This window comes from Schistocerca serialis, chromosome 6, assembly GCF_023864345.2.
Source record: "Schistocerca serialis cubense isolate TAMUIC-IGC-003099 chromosome 6, iqSchSeri2.2, whole genome shotgun sequence".
NCBI classification, from domain to species: domain Eukaryota; kingdom Metazoa; phylum Arthropoda; class Insecta; order Orthoptera; family Acrididae; genus Schistocerca; species Schistocerca serialis.
Genome location: NC_064643.1, coordinates 571,148,467 through 571,173,707, shown reverse-complemented (window position 1 = coordinate 571,173,707; position 25,241 = coordinate 571,148,467). Strand labels below are relative to the sequence as shown.

Sequence of the window (25,241 nt, the reverse complement as noted above, 5' to 3'; positions counted from 1 at the left end):
TTGCATATAGTGAACCTCTCTCATGAGGTTTTTTGAACATATCGTATAGGTGAATTTTAATAATATTTTGTTTATAATCCTGTATGTATAATATAACATTCATGCAAAATTCCAAACACTTTGCCCCGTGTCTCATCTCAAAATTTCAAAATTTACTTTTGAGACAGAATTAATTGGGTGTATAGGAATAAGTATATAAAATTTCATAATTCTAGCCTTCATAGATACTGAGAAAAAGGGAAATAAATTTTAAAACCATAACTTTCAGGAAATGCTGTTCAGCCTAACGTTGTTTCTTATAACACCTCTTCGGAAAGTCCTAAATTTATACTCATGGTCCTCTTTCCCTTCATGTGTTCCCTTCTTATTTCTTGTTTTCTGCCATCTTTCCTGTAGCAGGCCCTCAACTGACTTTCTGGTGCAGAAAGGCAAATCTATTTTTTTCAAGATGCCTTGAGTGAAATTTCCTATCTTAAAGTCCATTCTCACTAATACCTTCATCTTCCATGTGTTCTCATCATTAAATACAAAAACTACATCATAAGTTGCAATTCTGACAAATCTAGCCGATCAAAATGTAGTTTTAGGACATCGTTTCCATATGAGTGAGTTTAGAGACTCAATTTGATTCAAGGGTTTTACCATGAACACTGGTTTTCAGGAGTTAAGGATAGGCCAGGAACGTTTATGTGGCCTTGATAAGGTACAGGATACAATTTGGAAGCCACTTCTTGTGAATGTAAGGGTTGTGATCCCTCGGAGCCCACAGATATTTATATCAGATAATCTGGCACAGATGATGAATGAGACGTTCATCTGTTGACACCGTGTGTAAATATGTAGCTCGTACTGCGCTCTTCGTGTCACTTAGGAGTATACTGAATAGGTTCTGTCTGATAACCTTGTCATGGTACTGTTGAAGAGTGTGTGTCATCTGCTTTGTGAGTCTGTTGTGTTCACTTATGCCCTTTCCATCTTCCAACTTTGTCTCTATGCTGTTCATATTTGGAACAACCTACGATTAGCTTAGAGACAGAAGTGATGACACTTTCTGCAGGACCTGACCATCATCTTGCAGCACAATGCTCAAGCAAGCACAGTGGAAGCCGTTACTGATTTGTTTGATTGATGTGGCTGCTAAGTTCTGTACCACCTACTGCATTCCCGTGACTTGAGCCCTTGTAAGTTCAACTCTATTTCTAAACTGAAGGAAACACTTCTCGGCATTCGCTTCAGAACTGCTACAAATTCGTCGGGCAAAAAACCGCGCCGCTCGAACTGTCAACATCACTGGCACTGCTAAGATTGTCCTACGACTTCCACATCGCTGACAGCGGGTTATGCACAACGCTGGTGCTACTTTGGAGGTCAGTAAACTTTCAAACACTTACCTATTTTGTACGAGCTGTAAATAAATAGTTGCCACTATTAAAGTTCCAACCCTCCTATCTGCAGTAAGGCGCAAGTGTCAGCGTGTGTTGTTTGCAAACAAACTTTTTCCATTCGCCAAATTATTTTCTGCTGACAACGGTAAGGCCCACTTTAGTCTTCCTCCTGATCTTGCATTCACTACAGCTCAGTTTTGTTTCGGGCTTGGTTTTTCGTCAGTGTTCGTCGTGCATTAACAGCGATACACAGCAGCACGGCTAGGATTACTGATGAAGAGTTGACCGACGTGTACCTCGACGCATTCAGTGAGCGCAATGCAATGCAACAGCGGCACGACAACGTTATACTGAGATATTATCGCAGTGACAGCAACATCAAAAGGCCTTTGTATTGGCGTGTAGGTGGTTACGAAAAACCAGGCCATTCTGGGTTAGAATAACGGCGTGTAGGTATTTTTGCAAAAACATATGATAAATGGGGTAAAATCTGCATAAATCATCACTACAATAGAGCTCCGTGACAATCTACTGGTGACTACGGCTTCATGATCTGAAACTAGCTGAGAAGCTCGGCGTAGCCCTGGTCAGAATATGTGGCACGGGAGAAGGCAGGAGTACCATTATAGACATGAGATACATGCACACGTATATCTCATTAAGGATATTATGAATGCAATTATCCTGTTAGTAAAGCAGTTTGGTTGCGATGCGTGGCTGTGGGTCAGTGTGGTGGGCAAAAATATTCGAAAGGTGGAGCAACAAATACCACTAGGTAACGCTAAATAATACACAGAAGCGCCAAAGAAACTGGTATAGGCATCCGTATTAAAATACGTAAACAGGCAGAATACGGCGCTCATGTCGACATCAGTAAAAGACAACAAGTGTCTGGCGCAGTTGTTATATCGGTTACTCCTACTACAGTGTCAGTTATCAAGATTTAAGTCAGTTTGAACATGGTATTACAGTCGGCGCACAAGCGATGGGACACAGCATCTCCGAGGTAGCGATGAAATGGGGATTTTCCAGTACGACCAGTTCACGAGTGTATCATGAATATCAGGAATCCGGTAAAGCATCAAATCTGCGACATCGCTGCGACCGGCAAATGATCCTGTAAGAACGCGACAAACGACAACTAAAGAGAATCGGTCAGCGTGGCAGAAGTGCAAACTTTCCGCAAATTGCTGCGGATTTCAATGCTGGGTCATCAACAGGTGTCAGCGTGCGAACCATTCAATGAAACATTATCGATATGAGCTTTCGGAGCCGAAGGCCCACTCGTTTACATTTTATAAGCGCACGACACAAAGCTTAACGCCTCTCCTGGGCCCGTCAACATCGCTATTGGACACTTGATCACGAGACACATGTTGCCTGGTCAGACGAGTCTCCTTCCAAATTGTATCGAGCGAATGGACGTGTACGGGCATGGAGAAACGCTCATGAATCCATGGACCCCGAATGTCAGTAGGGGACTGTTCAAGCAGGTGGAGGATCTGAAATAGTGTGTAGCGTGTGAAGTTGGAGTGGACCCCTGATACGTCTAGATACGACACTGACAGGTGACACGTACGTAAGCATCCTATCTAATCACTTGCACCTCGACTCACTTGTACTCTTGCGTATTTATGGAGAGCCCTGTATGATTCATGGTGTCAGTTTCCTCCAGCACTACTTCAGACATTAGTCGTGTCCATGCAAATTCGTGTTGCGGCAGTTCTGCGTGCTCGGGGATGCCCTACACAACATTAGGCAGGTGTACAATTTTCTTTGGCTCTTCAGTGTGTATGACTTCCGGACTTTTAATTGTTTCACTCACGATGCAACGTAATGATGATAGAGTCGTCCACGCTTTCTTCCACACTGTAGTGGGTGATTATACTCCCGAAGAATAATGCAAAAGAACAACCAGCGAAGTGATTGACGACATCGCACTAAATTGTGTGAAGGATTATTCTCGCGAAGAATAAGCGAATACTTTATCCGAAATTACTGTAGTGTACCGTTCGACTATTAATTTGTTAATTACGAGTATTTTTACCTTTCAGTCCATTTGGATTTTTTTCTTTGTATCTCTCTTGACCGTTAGTAAAGTTCGGATGACGAAAACGCTTTGAGAAATTAAAAACTGAGCCATTTGATATTACAGCTCCCTATTAAATTCTGAATGACGAAACCGCGCAAGGATTGTATTATGTTTCAGGAATGAAACAATAAACGCATATTCACATGTACGGGAATGTTCGTAAGCCATCGAGTGTATGGCTGTCCTAACAGTATTTATTGCTCCATATTTCGCGGACTTTTCGTTCGCCACACTCACCCACTGCCACGCACCGCGACTAAACTCCCTCAGTAACAGCAGAGAACAAGGGATATCTAAGACTACAACCACGCATAGACGGCTGTGGGTGGTCATGTAGAAAAGTCAGCCAATACGTACACACACAAGCCTTTTACATATAGATACAGATAGCCAGAAAATATCCTTAAACAACCACCGAAATTTTGTCATTGTACATCGACTTCACCACTATTGTTCCTAGCGGCCTTAATGTATCACAACTCGTTCACGGCGCCCTTGTCAAAACGTTGGTGTACTTAAAATCTGAACTACTAGGTTGGTACAATTAAGTTATTTTAAAATATAGTAAGAAATGAACAAGTATTTTAAATTCTCACGCAATTTATCGAACAAATTTATCGTTAGTATAATTAATGGGGTGAATAGCGCGTTTTTCCCCACACATCATCTCAAATCATAGAATCAAAGTGGACAGAGCTAAGTTCAGTCCCATGTTAATCTTCGCACGATATTTACTCTGTATTACAGTGACGGCCGAAAACCCACAACCGTGCAAATGGTATGTTAAAAGTAAAATTCATGTTTTATCAGCAATACGACTAAGCTACTGCTAGCCAAAACTCGTGAAGTTCCATGCTACTGAATTTAATGGACTGCAGCTCGACAACTCCATAAGATTTTCTTCTTATAAAGAAGTAAATATTCTTACTCAAAAACGCAGATGTAATTTCACTTGACGAAGTCTTGAGTGATAATCCCCACTCCTTCCAAATTAACAATGTGAGTGTAGACCATGTGTGGCTTGAGCTCAAAGAAATAGTATCTACAGCAATTGAAACACTTATACCAAATAAATTAACCAACGATAGATCTGATCCCTATTGGTATACAAAACGGGTCAAAACACTGCTGCAGAAACAACGAAAAAAGCATGCTATACTTAAACGGACGCAAAATCTACAATGGCAGTCTTTTACAGAAGCTCGAAATTTTGCGCGGATATCAATGCGAGATGCTTATAATAGTTTCCACAACGAAAATTTGTCTCGAAACATGCCAGAAAATTCAAAGAGATGTGTACAGAATGCTAGCGGCAAGACGCAGTCAATGGCTTCTCTGCGCGATAGCAATGGAAATACATAGACGACAGTGCTGCGACAGCAGAGTAATTAATCACAGCCTTTCAAAATTTCTTCAGAAAAGAAGACGAAGTAAATATTCCAAAATTCGAATCAAGAAGAGCTGACAACATGAATAACTAATAAGCAGATATCCTCGGAGTAGTAAAGCAACTTCAATCACTTAATAAAAGCAAGTCTTCTGGTCCAGACTGTATACCAGTTAGGTTTCTTTCAGAGTATGCTGATCAATAGCTCCATACTTAACAATCACATACAACCGCTCGCTCGACGAAAGATCCGTACCAAAAGACTGGAAAGTCGCACAGGCCTCACCAAAATTGAAGAAAGATACTAGGAGTAAACACTAAGCAGGCTCATATCATAAACGTCGACGTGCTGCAGGATTCTGGAACATATATTGTGTTCGAACATTATGAATTACCTGAAACGGTCTATTACACAAATCAACATGGATGTAGAAAACAACTTGTGAAAACAACTTGTGAAAAACAACTAGCTCTTTACACATACGAGGCGTTGAGTGCTTTTGACAAGCGATTTCATATGGATTCCAAAAGGCTTTTGACACTACCATACAAGTGATTGTAGTGAAATTGCGTGATTATGGAATATTATCTCATTATATGACTGTATTCTTGATTTCCTGTGAGAGAGGTCACAGTTCGCAGTAAATGTAAATGTGTAGACCGTTCGCTGGGTGTAAGTCTTTCGATTTGACGCCACTTCGGCGACTTACGCGTCGATGGGGATGAAGTGATGATGACTAGGACAACACAACACCCAGTCCCTGAGCGGAGAAAATCTCCGACCCAGCTGGGAATCAAACCCGGGCCCATAGAATTGACGTTCTGTAGTGCTGACCACTCAGCTACCGGGGACGGACACCGTTCGCAGTAACTGACGGGAGGTCATCGAGCAGAACAGAAGTGATTTCTGGTATTCCGCAAGGTAGTGTTACAGGCCCTCTGCTGTTCCTTATCTATAGAAACGATTTAGGAGATATCTGATCAGCCGTCTTAGGTTGTTTGCAGATGATGCTGTCGTTTATCGTCTTGTAAGGTCATTAGAAGATCAAAACAAATTGCAAAACGTTTTAGAAAAGATATTTGTATCGCGCAAAAATTGGCAATTGAAAATAATGAAAAGTATGAGGTCATCCACATGAGTATTAAAAATAATCTGCTAAACATCGGTTACATGATAAATCACTTAAGTCTAAAGGCCGTAAATTCAACTAAATACCTAGGAATAACAATTACGAACAACTTAAATTGGGAAGGACGTATAGAAAATGTTGTGGTAAAGATAAACCAAATACTGTGTTTTGTTGGCGGAACACTAAGAAAATGTAACAGACCTACTAAAGAGACTACCTTCACTATGCTTGTCCGTCCTCTTTTGGATTATTTCTGAGCGGTGTGGGATCCCTACCAGATAGGATTAGCGGAGCACAAAAAAAATGGCTCTGAGCGCTATGGGACTTAACATCTATGGTCAGCAGTCCCCTAGAACTTAGAACTACTTAAACCTAACTAACCTAAGGACAACACACAACACCCAGTCATCACGAGGCAGAGAAAATCCCTGACCCCGCCGGGAATCGAACCCGGGAACCCGGGTTAACGGAGTACATCAAGGAAGTTCAAAGAAGAGCAGAACGTTTTGTATTATCCCGATATAGGGGAGAGAGTGTTACGGACATGATACAGGATTCGGGGTGGACAACTTTAAAACAAAGGCGGTTTTCGTTGCGGCGGAATACTCTCACGAAATTTCAATCACCAACTTTCTCCTCCGAATGCGAAAATATTTCGTCGACGTCGGCCTAGATAGGGAGAAACGATCATCTTATTAAAATAAGGAAAATGAGAGCTCGCACAGAAATATATAGGTGTTGGTTTTCTCCTCACGCTGATCGAGATTGGAATAATAGAGAATTATTGTGAAGGTCGTTCGATGAACCCTCTGCCAAGCACTTAAGTATGATTTGCAGAGTATCCATGTAGATGTAGATGGAAGTTTGGCTTTTAATTGGTATTAAATCCCTTGGACTTTTTTCCATACTATCTGCCTGAAAGTATTTTTCCCATGAAGATTTTATTTTCCACAATAAAAACAACGCCAAGAAGATATTAGTCTGCAGTTAAAAATTCCAAAAGCTACGTTTTAATCGGTTGTATATTTAGAGTACCTCAATTCTAGCAAGGAAATTATAAAAAAATTACAATTCATCAATCTGGCAGTGGTACAATGGGATAATACAGAGTTAAGACGTCGCACATGTTGTTTAGTTTCTCCGACTGTAAAAACTGGACATCCAGCGTAAAGGAACCAAACTGGGACAAATAGGTAGCACATGAATAGCTACTGCAGTTTCAATATCAAACATTTTAGTTAGGAATGTGTATCAGCTATGAATGTAGGTACAATACTTGGATTAACAGTAAAGTTCGAATACATTTTACATATCTTACTCTCTTTGTTTCCATTACAAACGCCATATGCGATGATTCCAGTTTTAGAATGAAGCCATATTATTCTGCCATATAGCATAACTGCTATATTGAAACATTAATGTATATGCTTGGCAGGACAGTTGATAACCTGTCTGAGCTGTTTGATGATTTGATATTCAAAAGTTGGCAAATTTGCTCTAATAGTGACAAATGTATATGTCTTTACATAATTAGAGAATCTGACATTTATATGAAACCAAAGAATTAGATTGTACCTCGTGTGTTTGGCCGACATACCTGCAAGAAGGTTCGTCCCTCGTCCCTGAAGATTCTGAAGGGCGGTTCTGAGGTGTCCTTCGTCTTCAATGGCGACCAACCGCCGCGGCTCAGGAACTGTGACCCGGTGACTGCACATACTGGCCTCGTCCCAGCTTCTATGAGAGACGAGAGGAAAAATACCCTTTATCGCTGCTGGAAGTGTACGTACAGTGAACGCCTGACAGTACGAAACACAAGATGCACAACCGTTGTGCCGCTTGCATAACGTCCAGGCGCTATTCGGCGCACAGTCTCCATTCCACTTCGAGCTCAACACTTTCCACTACCGTGGAAGATTATTTGACAAAATGTTACTCCCAGTACTAGACTTACGAGCAGTTAAGATAGTGCCAAAGTAAGTGCAAACCACTGTGACTGATCTAGGTCGAATTTAAGACGAAGTTTGCATATTGAATCAGTAATTTCAATACTTGCTGCATTAAAATAACAACAACAACAACAACAATAATAATAATAATAATGATAGTGATACTAATGTATCCACAAACGAAACTCTCATCAGTAACATCACAATTAGTTTGTATCTTTCTTACATTTAAAATGCTATTTCAAGTGCTACATGAACCACAAGTGTTAAAATTAGCGGAGATGATAATTATGAAGGCCGTTCGATAACGATTTACAATTGCGTTGTTGTATGAATACTGTTCAAACTATGGGGATGTCCTCTCGTAGAACGTTGAACTGATTGTAGTACACCATCTAGGCGCCAGAGGCAGTTTTGAACATTGTATGCAGTGAAAGGGCAGCTCTTGTTTCTTGTTAACTAGAGAATGTACATGAGCAGGGAAGCGAGGAGTAGGTTGTTGCATCCGGCTTAAGAGGACAATGCACAGGAAATCGAGTGGTCAGGGGTTGTAAGTAGGCATCAAGGGCTGCCATTAAATGACAGAACAGGAAAATAGGTAAAATGAAGAGAATATGTTTCAACGTACGGTATACAAGGGGCACGCTTAGGGTCGGAAGTTACCAGGTTTAGGCCAGTCTAGGAGGTCGAACAATTAACTGAAATGCGGAACGGAAGAGGAGGCGGTTCATGTTAATTTACGTCGGTGGCCGGTCGTGAAACGCAGAGCCAGAGGCTCTGCCTCCCAAGAAAGACGTTTGTTCTGCTTGAGGTCTGGATCACAAGAGAGGGAAGCAGTTGTGTTCTGCATTGCACAATGGTCCAGCGTCGCAAACGTGATCTGTATCCCGTGAACGCTATTGGCTACAACCGATGGCGTGAATTCGCTAGCAGTTACAGCGGAGGGCTCAGGGTATCTCTTGCGAGCAATTTTAGCCGGACAGAGCTGCCTTGGTGCTGAAACACAGGCAACTTGTGTCACGCAGGCACAGCGTAAGTTGCTGTGGGAGAAAGCTCGAAAAGATTTCACTGGACCTTTGAAATAATTTTTTTAAAACACTTCCCTGAAATATTCTTTGACTGGCTTTCACCTTCTATAAGAAAACTATGGACATGAAGGAAGGCGACTATCACAAACCAACATGGACCGCATGGTTTCTCTGAAAGGAAGGAGTCAGCCGGCCGAAGTGGCCGTGCGGTTAAACGCGCTGCAGTCTGGAACCGCAAGACCGCTACGGCCGCAGGTTCGAATCCTGCCTCGGGCATGGATGTTTGTGATGTCCTTAGGTTAGTTAGGTTTAACTAGTTCTAAGTTCTAGGGGACTAATGACCTCAGCAGTTGAGTCCCATAATGCTCAGAGCCAAAGGAAGGAGTCAAAACAACAGATTTCATAACGGGTTAACTGCAATGTGTGGTCAAGAAACTCGTATTTGTGGGACACATAATTGCTATGACCACTGGAATAATAAGAAAAGTTGGCATCACCTGGATTTACTGTCGAACCACACCCACCCGCCCTCCCGTCCTCATGAGCTGATAAGCTGATTGTGCGATAGTTCCCGCACTTGTCAGTTCTTGCCGTCTTCGGAATTGTGTGGATGCTGCTTTTCCGAAAGGCAGATGGTGTGTCGCCAGATTAATACATTCTACACACCAGCGTGAATAGTCGTTTTCTTGCCACTTCCCCCGATGATTGTAGAAATTCTGATGGAATGTTATCTATCACTTCTGCCTTATTTGATCTTAAGTCCTCCAAAGATCTTTTCAATTTTGGTTCTAATAATGGATCCCCTATGCCTTCTAAATCGACTCATGTTTCTTCTTCTATCACATCAGAAAAATCTTCCCCGTCATAGAGGCTTTCAATGTATTCTTTCCACCTATCCGCTCTCTCCTCTGCTTTAAACAATGGAATTTCTGTTACACTCTTAATGTTAGCACCATTGCCTTTAATGCCAGCAAAAGTTGTTTTGACTTTCCTGTGTGCTGAGTCTGTCCTTCCGACAATCATTTGTTTTTCGATGTCTTCACATTTTTCCTGCAGCCGTCTTACATTCATTGCACTTCCTATTTATTTCATTCCTCAGCGACTTGTATTTCTGTATTCCTGAGTTCCCGGAACATTTTGGTACATCCTTCTTTCATCGATCAATTCAAGTATTTCTTCCGTTACCCATGGTTTCTTCGCAGTTACCTTCTTCGTACCAGTACCTATGTTTTCCTTCCCAACTTCTGTGATGGCGCTTTTTAGAGATGTCCATTCCTCTTCAACTGTACTGCCTACTGCGCTATTCCTTATTGCTGTATCTATAGCCTTAGAGAGAACTTCAAACGTATCTCGTCATTCCTTAGTACTTCCGTATCCCACTTCTATGCATATTGATTCTTTCTGACTAATGTCTGAAACTTCGGCCTACACTTCATCACTACTATATTGTGATCTGAGTGTATATCTGCTCCTGTGTACGCCTTACAATCCAACATCTGATTTCGGAATCTCTGTCTGACCATTATAAACTGTAACTGAAATCTTCCCGTATCACCTGGCCTTTTCCAAGTATACCTCCTCCTCTTGTGATTCCTCTATTATTAGCTGAAATTTGTTACAGAACTCAATTAGTCTTTCCCCTCTCTCATTCCTTGTCGAAAGCTCATATTCTCCTGTAACCTTTTCTTCTACTTCTTCCCCTACAACTACATTCCCGACCTCCATGATTATTAGAGATTTATCCGCTTTTACTTACTGCATTACCCTTTCACTATCTCATACACTCTCTCTATCTCTTCATCTTCAGCTTGCGACTTCGGCATATACACCTGAACTATCGTTGTCGGTGTTGGTTTGCTGTCGAATCTGATAAGAACAATCCTGTCACTGAACTGCTCACAGCAACAGACTCTATGCCCTACCTTCCTATTCATAACGAATCCTACTCCCGTTATACCATTTTCTGCTGCTGTTGATATTACCCTATACTCATCTGACCAGAAATCCTTGTCGTATTTCCACTTCACTTCACTGACCCCTACTATATCTATATTGAGCCACTGCAAGTCCCTTTTCAGATTTTCCAGTTTTCTTACCACGTTCAAGCTTCTGACATTCCACGCCCCGACTGGTAGAACGTTATCCTTTCGTTGATTATTCAATAATTTCTCATGGTAATCACCCCCTTGGGAGTCCCTTTCCGTAGATCCAAATTGGGGACTATTCCGGAATCTTTTGCCAATGGAGAGATCAAGAGAAGTCTACAAGTATCAAACATAGGCCTTAAACTGAGGAAGAAATTTCTGAGAATGTTCGTTTGAAGCACAGGATTGTATGGTAGTGAAACATGGGCTGTGGGGAAAACGGAACAAAGAAATAGAAGCATTTGAGATGTGGTGTTACAGAAGAATGTTGAAAATTGGGTGGTAAGGCAATAAATGAAGAGCTTCTCGGCAGAATTGGCGAGGAAATTAATATATGAAAGACACTGACAAGAATAAGGGACTAGATGATGGAGAATCTTTCAAGATATCACGGAATAACTTACATGGTATCAGAGGGAGCTAGAGAGGGTAAACACTGTAAAGGAAGACAGAGATCGAATACATCCAGCAAATAATTGAGGACACAGGGGACATGTGCTACTTTGAGATGAAGTTGGCACAGGAGAGGAATTCGCGGCAGACCGTATAAAGCCAGTCAGAAGACTAATTTAAATCGGCTGTGTGTCATCATCAACGCAAATAAAAATAATAAGTCGAACTGAGCTTGGCTGACGGAGGCTTTCAAACCGGTAGATTGGGCACAGACATCGGCCTTAACATGTCAGAAATATATGGGCTCCTGTCCAGATTACCGGTAATCCGAACGTTCTGTATTAAACGTCATTCTACACCGTCACAACAGGTGCTAAGCAGGTACAATGACCATTAACGCAATCTGGTAATGTTCGGTCTCCTTACAACCTACACATACGAAAACGTCCATCGTTATGGCACTCCCTTGGTGCCACTCTCGTGCTCATCAGTACCTGAGGGGATGACTATCTGAGGGAACAATTGTTTTTGGCACGCCTCTCTCTGCTGCTGAGCCAAGGAAAGCCACAACGATGGTCCCCATCCTGCCTTTCCGTACTGCTAGGTATTACTGCTTGTACGGATATTTGTGCAGTTACAAATAAGTCACATACTCTCTCACGGAACATCTCGTGTCTGTCCTCTCAGGAGCTAGTCGTACAGGCCCATAAAGGTTCTTCATGGCACTTAATATGGCCCTAGTGAATCCATCGATCCAGATTTGCGTGGCAGTCGATGGATCCCGACGTTTGCGAGCAGCAGTATCACTGAACTAATACACAGAGGTGACAAGTCATGGTGTAGCGATATGTACATATACAGATCGTGGTAGTACAGCGTACAAATTGTCTAAAAGGTCACTGAGTTGGCAGATCTTTCATTTGCTTTCAGGTGTCTCATATGAGAAGGTTTCGGATGCGATTATGACTGCACGACTGGAATTACCGGACTTTAAACGTGGAGCAGTAGTTGGAGCTAGAAGCACGGGACACTCTATTTCGGAAATCGTTAGGAAATTCAGTATTCCGAGATCCACAATGTCAAGAGTGTGCCGAGAATACCAAATTTTAGGCATTACCTCTCACCAAGGAAAACGCATTAGCCGATGGCCTTCACTTAACGACCGAGAGCAGCGGCGTATGTATAGAGTTGTCACTGGTAAAGGCAAGCAGAAATCAGTGTGGGATGTACGACGGACGTAACCTTTAGAACAGTCCAACGAAATATGGCGTTAATAGACGACCGATGCGAGTGCCTCAGCGAAGAGCACGACGTCGCCTGCAGCCCCTCTTCTGGGCTCGTGGGCCTGGACTACTGGATAAAAGTGGCCTGATCAGATGAGTCCCGATTTCAGTTGGTGTGAGCTGATGGAAGGGTTCGAGTGCAGCGGAGACCCCACGAGGCCATGGACACAGTTGTTAACAACACACAGTGCAAGCTGGTGGTTACTATAACGGTGTTAGCTGCGATTACATGGAATGGACTGGGTCTTCTAGTCCAGCTGGACCGAACCGATCACTGACTGGAAGTGTTTATTTTAGGCTGCTTCAATACCATTTGCAGCCATTCATGGACTTTATCTTCCCAAACAACGATGGAATTTTAGTGGATGACAATAAGCCATGTCACAGGGCCACAATTGTTTGCGATTGCCTTTAAATATATTTTGGACAATTCGAGAGAACGATTCGGCCAACGAGATCTCCCTACATGAATCCATAGAACATTTATGAGTCATAATCGAGAATTCAGGTCGTACATAAAATTCTGTACCGGCAACACTTTCGTTATTATGGACTGCAATAGAAGCAGCAAAGCTTAGTTTTTGTGTAGGGCGCTTCGAACGGCTTGTTCAGTCTACGCCATGTCGAGTTACTGAACTACGCCGGTCACGAGGAGGTCCGACATGATATTAGGAGGTATCCCATGATTTCTATCACCTCATCGTGAACAGCAATCTCGATAGGGCACGTTCTCGCCGCTGTCAGATTCCGACACAAATTAGTAGATGTTTCTCCTTTTTACTAGAGATATAGCTCGACTTCCTCGTCAAAAATCAACACTGAAATGCTTTTTCTGTGTGACAAAATTGCTGTGTAGCCTTTCCTTGGATACAGAATCTAGATGGTGTTTCTTTTATCTACAGGATGTTCATGATTGAAAGTCATGTTTAAAAACGCTGTAGAAAGAGAGCTACTGGTCGGAATGGCGTCACACCTGTACAGCATATTCTTGACTCAGGGGGAAACGTCATCGGAAATTAACGAAAATGTGACCAATGCATAGCACTGTAAGCGTCAGAATACCAACAGAGGAGCGGCAAACGGTTGTTCCTCAGACGCCCAAAATCACTGTCTCCATGAAAGATCGCACACCGCTAGTAAAGCTCTTTTATAAGAACGGTGACTGCGCGCCAGTAACCCTGCAGAAGATGAGGGCACTCAAGGGTATGAAACAAAACATTGGTCTGATGTCTGCTAAGGGTCTAAAAAAACGACTGCACAATTTGAGAAGACGGGTTCTTTTGAAGTGCAGTGCGGCAGAGGGAGTGAAGCAGCTGATCCGACGTCTGTCGCAGATGTGGCCACAGCATTCCTGGAGGAGTCGAGCGGCGGTGTGCAGACCTGCAGTGCACGGGGAATTGTCAGAATGTTGGATATGCTTGCGAGTACGGTATGTAAAATCCTACGAATTCTGCATTACTAGCCATACAAAATCACCCACGTTCAGGAGTTGCATCCTGTTAACGAGCCAGCAAAACAAACGTTTGCTCTGGCACTTCTTGCTGGCTTGTATTTAGACAATATATGACCACGGAACATTTTGTGGACAGACGAAACTCATTTCTATCTCCAAGGACGTATTAATACGCAGAATTGCCGAATATGGGCACCGAAAAACCTGAAAGCACATGCAAAGGTTACTTTATGGAGCGGGTGTACGGCATCGTTTATCGTGGGTCGTATTTTTTCGAGGAGATGTGGTCTGCGGGTCCTGTTACCTGTACCGTCACTGGCAAACGCTACGAGAGTCTTTTGCGCACCAACGTCATTCCAGCCCTTCAACAGTGTGGATGTGTGGATAGCAACACTTTTATGCAAGATGTCGCTCCTCCGCACACTGCACTGGTCATGAATCCGCTGCTGCAGAGGCTTTTCGGGAATGCTAGAATAACCTTCCTCATTTCCCTACAGCCTGACCGTCCAGATAACCCGCTCTTAATCTGTGTGACTCCCTGCTCTGAGAATTATCTGAAAGATATTGTTTTCAGTGCCCCAATCACGAACGTAGCTGAACTGAGAGAAGCATTGCACAGCACATTCTGAACTTGAAGCCATAGACACTCTGATCTGTTGAGAAACATGTTCTTTCTCTATTGCAGCCGGCCGCGGTGGTCTAGCGGTTCTAGGCGCTCAGTTCGGAACCGCGCGACTGCTACGGTCGCAGGTTCGAATCCTGCCTTAGGCATGGATGTGTGTGATGTCCTTAGGTTAGTTAGGTTTAAGTAGTTCTAAGTTCTAGGGGACTGATGACCACAGATGTTAAGTCCCATAGTGCTCAGAGCCATTTGAACCATCTCTATCTTGTGGCTGAAAACGGTGGGTAGCGTACTGAACATGTTTTGCCGCAGTCTCACGACAGTTAGCAACCGATGTAATTTGGCTTTAAACGCGTTTTCTGCCCGCAGAACAGTAACAAGCCGATGTTGTTTTGCTTTTTATATGATTTTTGGCTTCAGAACAATTAAAAGCCGTATTCATCATCAGATGTGGTACGACCTTGCATGACTGTTGACTGCCTGTCATGTGTTGTCATGCACATTGAACAGTAGGGATGGTGTAATGTGCAACTCAAATCACAGTCGTTGAGCGACCCTATTTGCGTTAAGATGCTTACAGCGCCTTCTGTTGGTAAAAGGTTCGTTTTTCTTGTTCCAAGACGTTTACCCCTGCGTCAATAATATGTTGTTCAAATTTCACGTTATTCTGAGCATTGCATCTCTTTCTACAACGTTTGGAAAAATTTCCGACACTTTTCCAAGCACGTGAGGCGTGTGTGGCTCGTGTTTGTGCCATATCTCATTTGACACCCTGTCTTTACCGTACTACCACCTCGTTATGTTAATTTCAATTACTGGTGTCAGTGAGGTGCCGCCTTGCCAGCCCGTGAGCGGCAGCAGCGGCGCATATCGATATAAGCCCCGGCATATTACCTTTGCTGACTGCTATGACTTCCCGGTTGTCGTGTGTTTGGAATTAGTCCTGATCTGCCAGTGAGTTGGGAGGCGCTAGCAGTGCAGTTCGGACCTGCCAGTGTTTGACTTAGGACGCGGCAGAAGTTCAGTCGGGGCGCGGCTGCAGTGAGGGCCGGACAGCCATGACTGGCCCGACGGTTGCCGGTACATATCACTTGAGTGCCGACCACCTTGATTGGTCGTCGGTCGGACGACGTGTATGTTGACCGGCGATCGCTTACGGGTTGCCTGCGAGTGTCGAGTCGTGATTCGTCCTTGTTATTGCACAGTCGCTGCCGTTAGTATTGTCTAGTCCTTCGTCCAAGTGTTCGTGAAAACGTGTGTAGCTTTTGATGTCGACTGCCCAGTTATTTTAGTGCTGTCTCCGTGCTGATGTGCGGCAGTCGGTCGGTTGGTGTGGCTCGGGCAGGAAATCTCCTCGCAGAGCAGTGGGCCGGACCCGCTGGTGGTCTCTACGCAGTGTCGGAGTGTGTGGGAGGTGATCCGATTGCTACGGGGTTCGGGGCTCACCGGCCCAGAACATCAAAGTTGAGTGGTGATTTAATTTCCGAAGCCAGTCTGTTGACATTGTGCCGTTGGTTTTCATGGTTCGCTGTTGGGGGTATTCCCGTAAAATGTAAATGTCGTGTGACTAGGGCCTCCCGTCGGGTAGACCGTTCGCCGGGTGCAAGTCTTTCGATTTGACGCCACTTCGGCGACTTGCGCGTCGATGAGGATGAAATGATGGTGATTAGGACAATAAAACACCCAGTCTCTGAGCGGAGAAAATCTCCGACCCAGCCGGGTATCAAACCCGGGCCCTGTCTCTTGGTTGGGATGCCGGCGGATCGGATATAGTTGGGCTGACTACCTGTCTCCCTAAGCGGACGTTAATATTTTAAGTGCAGACCGACCCCCGGAAATTTCTGAGCGCCGCTGGCTGTACTGCCTTTCCTTATTGGTGTTTGATTGTGTATTTTAATGGCTCGTAGCAGATGGTTTGAATTTGTATGCTTTTAGTTGGGTTTTAAATAATGGGCCTTTAGCAGTTTTAAAATTGGAAGTTCCTTACTTGTCAAGTCTTACACTGTTTGGGCCTTCAGCCTCATTTAAAATATTTTTGGATAAAGCTTTGGGCCTTCTGCATTTTGAAAATTAATTGTAGTTGTGTTATAAACCATGGGCCGTCAGCCGTTTTAAAAATTAAAGAGGTTGTGCCTTTAAGCTATAAAATTGTGTGACATATTCATTCGATAGTTAAGGTCGGAAATTTGCGCTGTAATGTTTGGGCAACTAAGTACAGTTATATGTGTTCGAGTGTAACTGACAGCCGCTCATTTTTGTCCCCTTTCCACAATTCCAACTACCTGTTCTGTCCTGCGGATTTAACGAGGCATTTCAGCACGTAATACACCTTCATAGAGTTGCACTTTTAATGATCAGCAGTGTGTTACTAGCATTTCTCATTGCCATGCTATCATCCTCATCGCTTTGGTCCTATTCTGACCATAGTGAGGCTGTTTTGATCATTGCCAATAACGCCCTTCGTCAGTGCTCCACCGAGATCCTTCATTTTTACGCCATCTCTTGACAGGTATTTATTTTCCATTTTTAAATAGTGTCCTTTGTGTCTGTGCTGCTTAGTTGTGTAAAACAGTGTAGGGTGCGATTATTTGAGAAGTGGTGTCCACCAGAAGTCAGCTGAGTTTTCCGACGTCTCATGCCTCCTCTGCTCTGCCAGTGCACTTACCCGCGAATCTGATGTCGGCGCTAGGGTGGACGATCTGACCTTCTAGCGGCAGGAACACAAAAGGCACGCGCTGTGGAGGTGCCGAACTGCTCACGAACTCTGCCAAAGGGCACTCTGAAACAGACGAAGGGAAATATAAAGTCTTGTGATAGCTGTCTATAATGCTGACAGTGCACTGTGTACATCTGAGCGCATGGACAATTTGCTTATTGCAATGCACTACTTATTGGTTACGTCTCACAATGTGCTCGATGATACCAGTTGCACTAGGAGCTACTGTCTGAAGGTGACTGTTCAACAGTCAATACAAATTAATGTTTACTGAAATACAGAGAAAGTGTTGAAATGTTTCACTTTAGACTTCACATGGTTCTTCTAGTACGAAATTGTAATCAGGTGTAAAAAGTGAAAAACTGAATCACAAAATTAAAACAAAAATAAAGGGGATATGTAGAAAACAAAAACAAGCAGTTGACTGCCACCATAAAAACGGGGACACACAGAACACAAACACACGAACATCAACACACATAACACACACACAAGCACACGTGAAGAAGACATGCCCACAACAATAAGCAAATAGTACATTCTCACTAACAACAAAGTGGCCCATAGAATAGGCAACATACACAAAAAGCAAGCAGGTTAGGTGTGTTCCTTTCTTTTTTGTCCGTGGTCACAGACAAAGTCGTTACAAGCATAAGAAACTGTCAATTTTGGAAATTTTACTATTAGACCAGACTGGCGGTGATATACCAGATCATAGTTGTGCATCGTTTAGGTACTTATTCCAACTGTTTAAGATCAGTTCGATGTAGCTATTGTAGTTACTGGCAATTAGCTGCTTCTGCTGCAGAGTTAAGTGAAATGGATTACGAAGCGTAGCGATATAAGCATATGTCTTCACTACGTTCCTGTTTTCTACACCATTGAGAGCTATCAAGAGCTCCCGGCTCCCACCTTCAACCTCCTCTTCCACCCCCAACCGCCGGCCGGTGTGACCGAGCGGTTTTAGGCGTTTCAGTCTGGAACCGCGCGACCACTACGGTCGCAGGTTCGAATCTTGCCTCGGGCATGGATGTGTGTGCTGTCCTTAGGTTAGTTAGATTTAAGTAGTTCTAAATTCTAGGGGACTGATGACCTCAGACGTTAAGTCCCATATTGCTCAGAGCCATTTTGAACTGAAATAGGGTAGATTCAGTGAACCAGCAAACTCGTTATCGAAATCATTATCATCATCACATCGCAAATGTTGGAAACATTCGATATCTAAACGACTTTGGTGTTATTTACTTGTGGTTCTATATTTCTTTTTTTTATCGTTGCTCAGTAAAGCATCCACGTACAGCTTTCACCCTTTCGCTCTTTTACCCAGTCTGTTGTACCTTTTCGTTTCTTACTTTCTTCTTCGTTTTAGCTTCTCGTTAACGGGGGTGTGCCCCTGTTATCTTTCATGACACCAGTACGGCAGTATACCATACTCTCCTTACACGATCAGAGTCCGTATTTTAAAGTGTTATCAAATACATCTAATGACAATGTAGTACAGGTTTCAATATCACATTTAAATAAAAGTAAATAAGTAATAACTATAAGCTTGACTTCTTATTTTAGGTCTGGTAAAAGAAACAAGAACAGGACTTTTATTTGTCCCGGACTCACGCATTCCACAGTCAAATAGCGTCTGTTTTCTTCTGCTTGTTTGTTACTTGCAGGTTTGAGAAGTGGGTAGCCGCCATGTTTATCGCATGCTTCAAATTTTGAACGAGTAAGATTACTCGCTGCGCAAATTACCCTACTTGCCGTTAAACATTTGCTTGAACAAGGTACAGTGACGGAGACTAAAAGACAGATAGCTCTGGCAGCAGTATTATGGATAAAATACCGCAACAAATATAGGTTCAAAAACAGTATTCGAGGTATTCGAATATAAATTTTTACCTAGAGATATCAATAATGAATTACCACTAATGCAACATCGAGAGATTAATTTAGCCTACAACAACCGTTATTCCGACTGTGTAGTTCAGTATTTGTTTTCATTCATTTTAAGCTAGACATGTTAAGGACGTAAGACTTTTTGGAAAAAAATCGGGGTGACGGCATAAGATAAAAAGAAAAACGAGACAGTAACTTCAGACAACAAATTTAAAGCAGAAATTTATGATTCTGATACAGAACTCATTAGTTTAAAATGTGTGTATCATTATAATACGGCGGTGATGAACCGCAATCTACTACTTTGAGTGTGTTAACATAAAGGTGTCAAAATACAGGCGGCTATCACACAGAAGAAGAAGAAGACCAAGAAATACGTTGGATACCATTCTCTTCTTGAGACCGGATGGAATTCATGTGAAGTGGTAACTCTTCCGTAACGAGCTGCTGTGACAGACACGAACAAGCAGTAACGAGCCGGTAAATGGAGTTGAGAATGCGAAAATAATCACCACGCCATTATTCCGTAATGAGTTGAGAGCACATTTAGCCGCAAGTATTCTCTTTGATGGCAATTAGTAACTAACGGTGGAAACGCTTAGGAACGTGTTTGTGCACAAAATTGGTTTCCAACATCGAATGAACAATTATTACCCATAACGTATGGATGTCTAGTACTTTCAAAAATTCATTACCGTATTGTTGTGGAGCATCTGAAAACTAAAAAGACCATCTGATACACCAAAGCGTTCCAATGCGTTTAAAACAGACGATTAATTTAAGGTTTACCTACGCAGTATTTCAATACAAAATGGAATAACTCAATAGTTTTAAAACAGTTATGATATAAAACCCACATGTTCTGTCTATAGCAAGCAAATAGGGATGTGGAAATGTACAGACCATACCACAACTGGTTACACAAATCTCGGAGGCAGGTTACTCGCACCAAAAGTGCGTAAAAAACCGAAATTCTTTCGTTTTGAGCTATTAACGAGAGAACGTCTTACGAGAAACATGAAAACAATAACTTCTCTTTCAGTTGTTTTTATCGACGTAAGCATATTATATGTTTCTATCGGCCTAAACATATTATATACTATCGATTCTGAGGCTAGTATTCTTAATTATCAGGCACTTTAATTGATAAAAATCGAGATTCGCACTCATGAATATTCAGATATTATATGGTCGCGTAAGTCAATCCTATTAACGTCACCTGGTAACTAAATGTATTAAACCGCTGATATATTTCTTGCTGTTGAATTTTTATGTTTATTTATTCGACGTTGATGATATCAAAAGCTTTACTGAAGTCAACATGTTATTACTGTCTTGATTACTGATGGTGGATTAACTTTAATCAGTTACTGTACTTAGTGCGTTCTCCTCACTATGGTTGTATGTAATTGCACATATCAGGGAAGCTTTTACAGATGGGATTAAACTGTATTAAACGCTGATAAGTAAATTCGTGGCATCCCAAACATTTTTACCATAGACCTCTCACTTACGTTATCTTCATTGTGTAGCGACACGATAGCAACAAATGTTCACCTAGAGTTATCTGCTATGGTACGAAACCGATGGATAAAGAACTGAACAAACAGAAACCATTTCAAATGGCACGTGCAGATCGACAGGGACTGCCGCAGAGTATAAAAAAATCTAACGTAATAATAAGTACGAAGAAAAAATCAACAATAGGCAGAATATAAACAGAAAGGTAAGAAAGAGACTATTAAAAATTATGGTTTACATGTTTGGGCATCACTCTGTCCTTAGGCGGTAAAAACAACGAATGTGTAAATACACTCCTGGAAATTGAAATAAGAACACCGTGAATTCATTGTCCCAGGAAGGGGAAACTTTATTGACACATTCCTGGGGTCAGATACATCACATGATCACACTGACAGAACCACAGGCACATAGACACAGGCAACAGAGCATGCACAATGTCGGCACTAGTACAGTGTATATAAACTTTTCGCAACAATGCAGGCTGCTATTCTCCCATGGACACGATCGTAGAGATGCTGGATGTAGTCCTGTGGAACGGCTTGCCATGCCATTTCCACCTGGCGCCTCAGTAAGACCAGCGTTCGTGCTGGACGTGCAGACCGCGTGAGACGCTTCATCCAGTCCCAAACATGCTCAATGGGGGACAGATCCGGAGATCTTGCTGGCCAGGGTAGTTGACTTACACCTTCTAGAGCACGTTCGGTGGCACGGGATACGTGCGGACGTGCATTGTCCTGTTGGAACAGCAAGTTCCCTTGCCGGTCTAGGAATGGTAGAACGATGGGTTCGATGACGGTTTGGATGTACCGTGCACTATTCAGTGTCCCCTCGACGATCACCAGTGGTGTACGGCCAGTGTAGGAGATCGCTCCCCACACCATGATGCCGGGTGTTGGCCCTGTGTGCCTCGGTCGTATGCAGTCCTGATTGTGGCGCTCACCTGCACGGCGCCAAACACGCATACGACCATCATTGGCACCAAGGCAGAAGCGACTCTCATCGCTGAAGACGACACGTCTCCATTCGTCCCTCCATTCACGCCTGTCGCGACACCACTGGAGGCGGGCTGCACGATGTTGGGGCGTGAGCGGAAGACGGCCTAACGGTGTGCGGGATCGTAGCCCAGCTTCATGGAGACGGTTGCGAATGGTCCTCGCCGATACCCCAGGAGCAACAGTGTCCCTAATTTGCTGGGAAGTGGCGGTGCGGTCCCCTACGGCACTGCTTAGGATCCTACGGTCTTGGCGTGCATCCGTGCGTCGCTGCGGTCCGGTCCCAGGTCGACCGGCACGTGCACCTTCCGCCGACCACTGGCGACAACATCGATGTACTGTGGAGACCTCACGCTCCACGTGTTGAGCAATTCGGCGGTACGTCCACCCGGCCTCCCGCATGCCCACTATACGCCCTCGCTCAAAGTCCGTCATCTGCACATACGGTTCACGTCCACGCTGTCGCAGCATGCTACCAGTGTTAAAGACTGCGATGGAGCTCCGTATGCCACGGCAAACTGGCTGACACTGACGGCGGCGGTGCACAAATGCTGCGCATCTAGCGCTATTGGACGGCCAACACCGCGGTTCCTGGTGTGTCCGCTGTGCCGTGCGTGTGATCATTGCTTGTACAGCCCTCTCGCAGTGTCCGGAGCAAGTATGGTGGGTCTGACACACCGGTGTCAATGTGTTCTTTTTTCCATTTCCAGGAGTGTAGTAAGATCTCTCAGAATAAACTATCAGTGGATCAGTTGAATTTTACACTGCAGAGTACAAATGTAATGACGGACAAGAGACACATCATTTTCAAATTTGTTGAGATTATTAACACTTTTGAAACAAAAACGTGGGTAAAAAAGGGTACTCAGGCAGTAAGCATACTCACATTGTTCAAGGTAGTTCTGGAATAGAAAGAATGGCTTCTGGACCGCCGATTACGCAAAGAAAGACAGCGTAAGAGAGTATATGTATATATCGTGCCTTGCAGGGCTGGCTACTCTTCAGAAGCAAGAGTTGGTTTCCCAGCCACAGGCGCGTACGATGCCCTCTGCGACAGAAGTGTTTTGTGACTACGTAGGCTTTCCCGGCGTAATAAGTCTTTGAAGTCTCTTCGGGTTTGCTGCCGGATCCTAAAATCAACTTGACTCCATATTTCGGCGAACCAACTGGTCGCCATCTTCAGGATAATGCTGCTTCTGCTGATGAGTCCCGCTGAGAACTGACGCCATTTCCGGTTTTTGGAACATTGTCTAAAAAAAATGGTACAAATGGCTCTGAGCACTATGGGACTCAACTGCTGAGGTCATTAGTCCCCTAGAACTTTGAACTAGTTAAACCTAACTAACCTAAGGACATCACAAACATCCATGCCCGAGGCAGGATTCGAACCTGCGACCGTAGCGGTCTTGCGGTTCCAGACTGCAGCGCCTTTAACCGCACGGCCACTTCGGCCGGCTCATTGTCTACAAAGAGGTGATTGAAATTAGGTCGGCGGATAATTTAATCAACAGAGAAATGGGTTTCCTCTTAGCAAGACATGGAATCCTGTATTATCTCGCATTAAAACTGGACGTTCTTCGGTGCGGCCATGAATGCGATATATCGTTGCCAGCAGTGTTCTACTAATGGTGGCGTCACCTCCCTGTCTTGAAGGGCAGCAACCGTGATGGGCGGCGCATGCACCGTGTACTGAACGTTGGCCTATATAGGACGTCGATTTGCAGCCTGGCGTCAGTTCTCAGCGCGACTCACCAGCAGAAGCAGCATTCTCCTGAAGATGGCGACCAGTTGGAGCGCCGAAATATCGAATCATGTTGATTTTACAATGAGACGTGTTTTGTTCGAGTAGTATCGGCCTGCTTTATCGACTTGCTTTTCATGGGCTACACGTATGGACGGCCACGACTGAGCAGAGGAAGGGGGAAGATGGGTAGTGAGAGAGGGGGGGAGCTTGAGATGGACAGAGAAAAGGGGTATGACAAGGTGGATACAAAGAGAGCGGAATAGGAGATGGATAAAGAGGGGTGAGTAGGAGGCAGAGAGGAGCAGGACGAAATGTAAGAGAGGGAGGAAGAGATGTTCAGAGACAGGTTGGAAGACGCATGTTGTGTAGGTAAGATTGGCATGGCTTACGGGAATTCACATGTGGATGAGCATGGTTGAGCAGAGAGATGGATGTGAGAAGATAGGGAGGAGAAGGAGATGTACAGAGAGACAGGCGAGTAGGAGACGATCCGAAAGAGGAGAGGAGGAGATGGACAGAGGGAGGAAGAAGGGGAAGACGTATGAGGCAGGTGGAAGGTGTAGAGGGGTAGTAGGCAGGTGTAAAAGGAAGAGGAAGCAATAGATGGCTCTAAGGGGAGCAGGACATGGACAGAGCAGGAGGAAGATATGGTGAGAGAGAAGGGATGGAGATGGAGAGAGGGAAGGAGGACATCTATGAAAATATGTGTCAAACTCATACACGAGCAAAGCCACTGGGAAAAGGCTAACACATTACAAAAGCGAAGCGACAGATGACATGGAACATTTACTGCAATACGACCATGCCGAAGGCAAAGATAGAACTGTTCTGATAGTGTATGGGAATTCATTCTGCTAGAAAAAAATAAGCATGACGTCCATTTAGGATCTAGCAAGATGTCATTCGTGATACGATGGCCGCAAGAGAATTCCAGGGAGTGGTTGCTAAGCAACCGTCTCTATAACGAGAAGACCTGCTGAAATACAGATGCACGCGCAGAGGAGTCGCAGCTTAGCGCCTCGTTCACGTCTTCCAGGTAAGCGCGGACGTAAAATTCGGTGCCGGCTGGCGCCAGCATAACCGGTTGTGGTAGTTCGATGACCGACCACCGCCTCCGTGTCGCGCTCATCTCCAGAAACAAGCCGTGATTTATTCCACATCCCACTGGGAGGGGTATCGGTGCTTATTATTTCTCCACACACGCGGCACGTCTCGCAGCGCCTGCAGTATTCAAATATTTAGTGTTTGTTCGCAACTGAAGAGGTCGTCGTGGATGTGTTAGCAACAGAGCTCGCCGGACCGCCACGGCGCGCACCTGTCACAGGCTTAATGGAGTATTTACAGCTCAAACTAAAACTCCTCCTGCCGGTGGAGCCTTCAGTCCGCAAAGCAGTGTGACGTAGCTGCTCTTGGCGCAGGAAGAAAAGTGAGAAAAACAGCGAGTCTTAAACGTCAAATGAACCAATATTGGACAAGCTAATTTTAGAACTGTTACAACTTGGCTTATAACTA

The 25,241-nt window shown here is 43.9% G+C and overlaps 1 protein-coding gene across 1 annotated transcript in view; it reads right to left on the bottom strand.

Annotated features, from left to right (window-relative positions):
• The window catches only part of LOC126484989 (uncharacterized), a 224,743-nt gene that overhangs the window by 59,159 nt on the left and 140,343 nt on the right, over window positions 1-25,241 (bottom strand). Inside the window, exons 5-6 of the mRNA XM_050108595.1 lie at window positions 17,529-17,642; window positions 7,592-7,725 (exon numbers count right to left, since the gene is read on the bottom strand). Of these exons, the coding sequence (XP_049964552.1) occupies window positions 7,592-7,725; window positions 17,529-17,642 (248 nt within the window). The remainder of the gene's footprint in view (window positions 1-7,591; window positions 7,726-17,528; window positions 17,643-25,241) is intronic.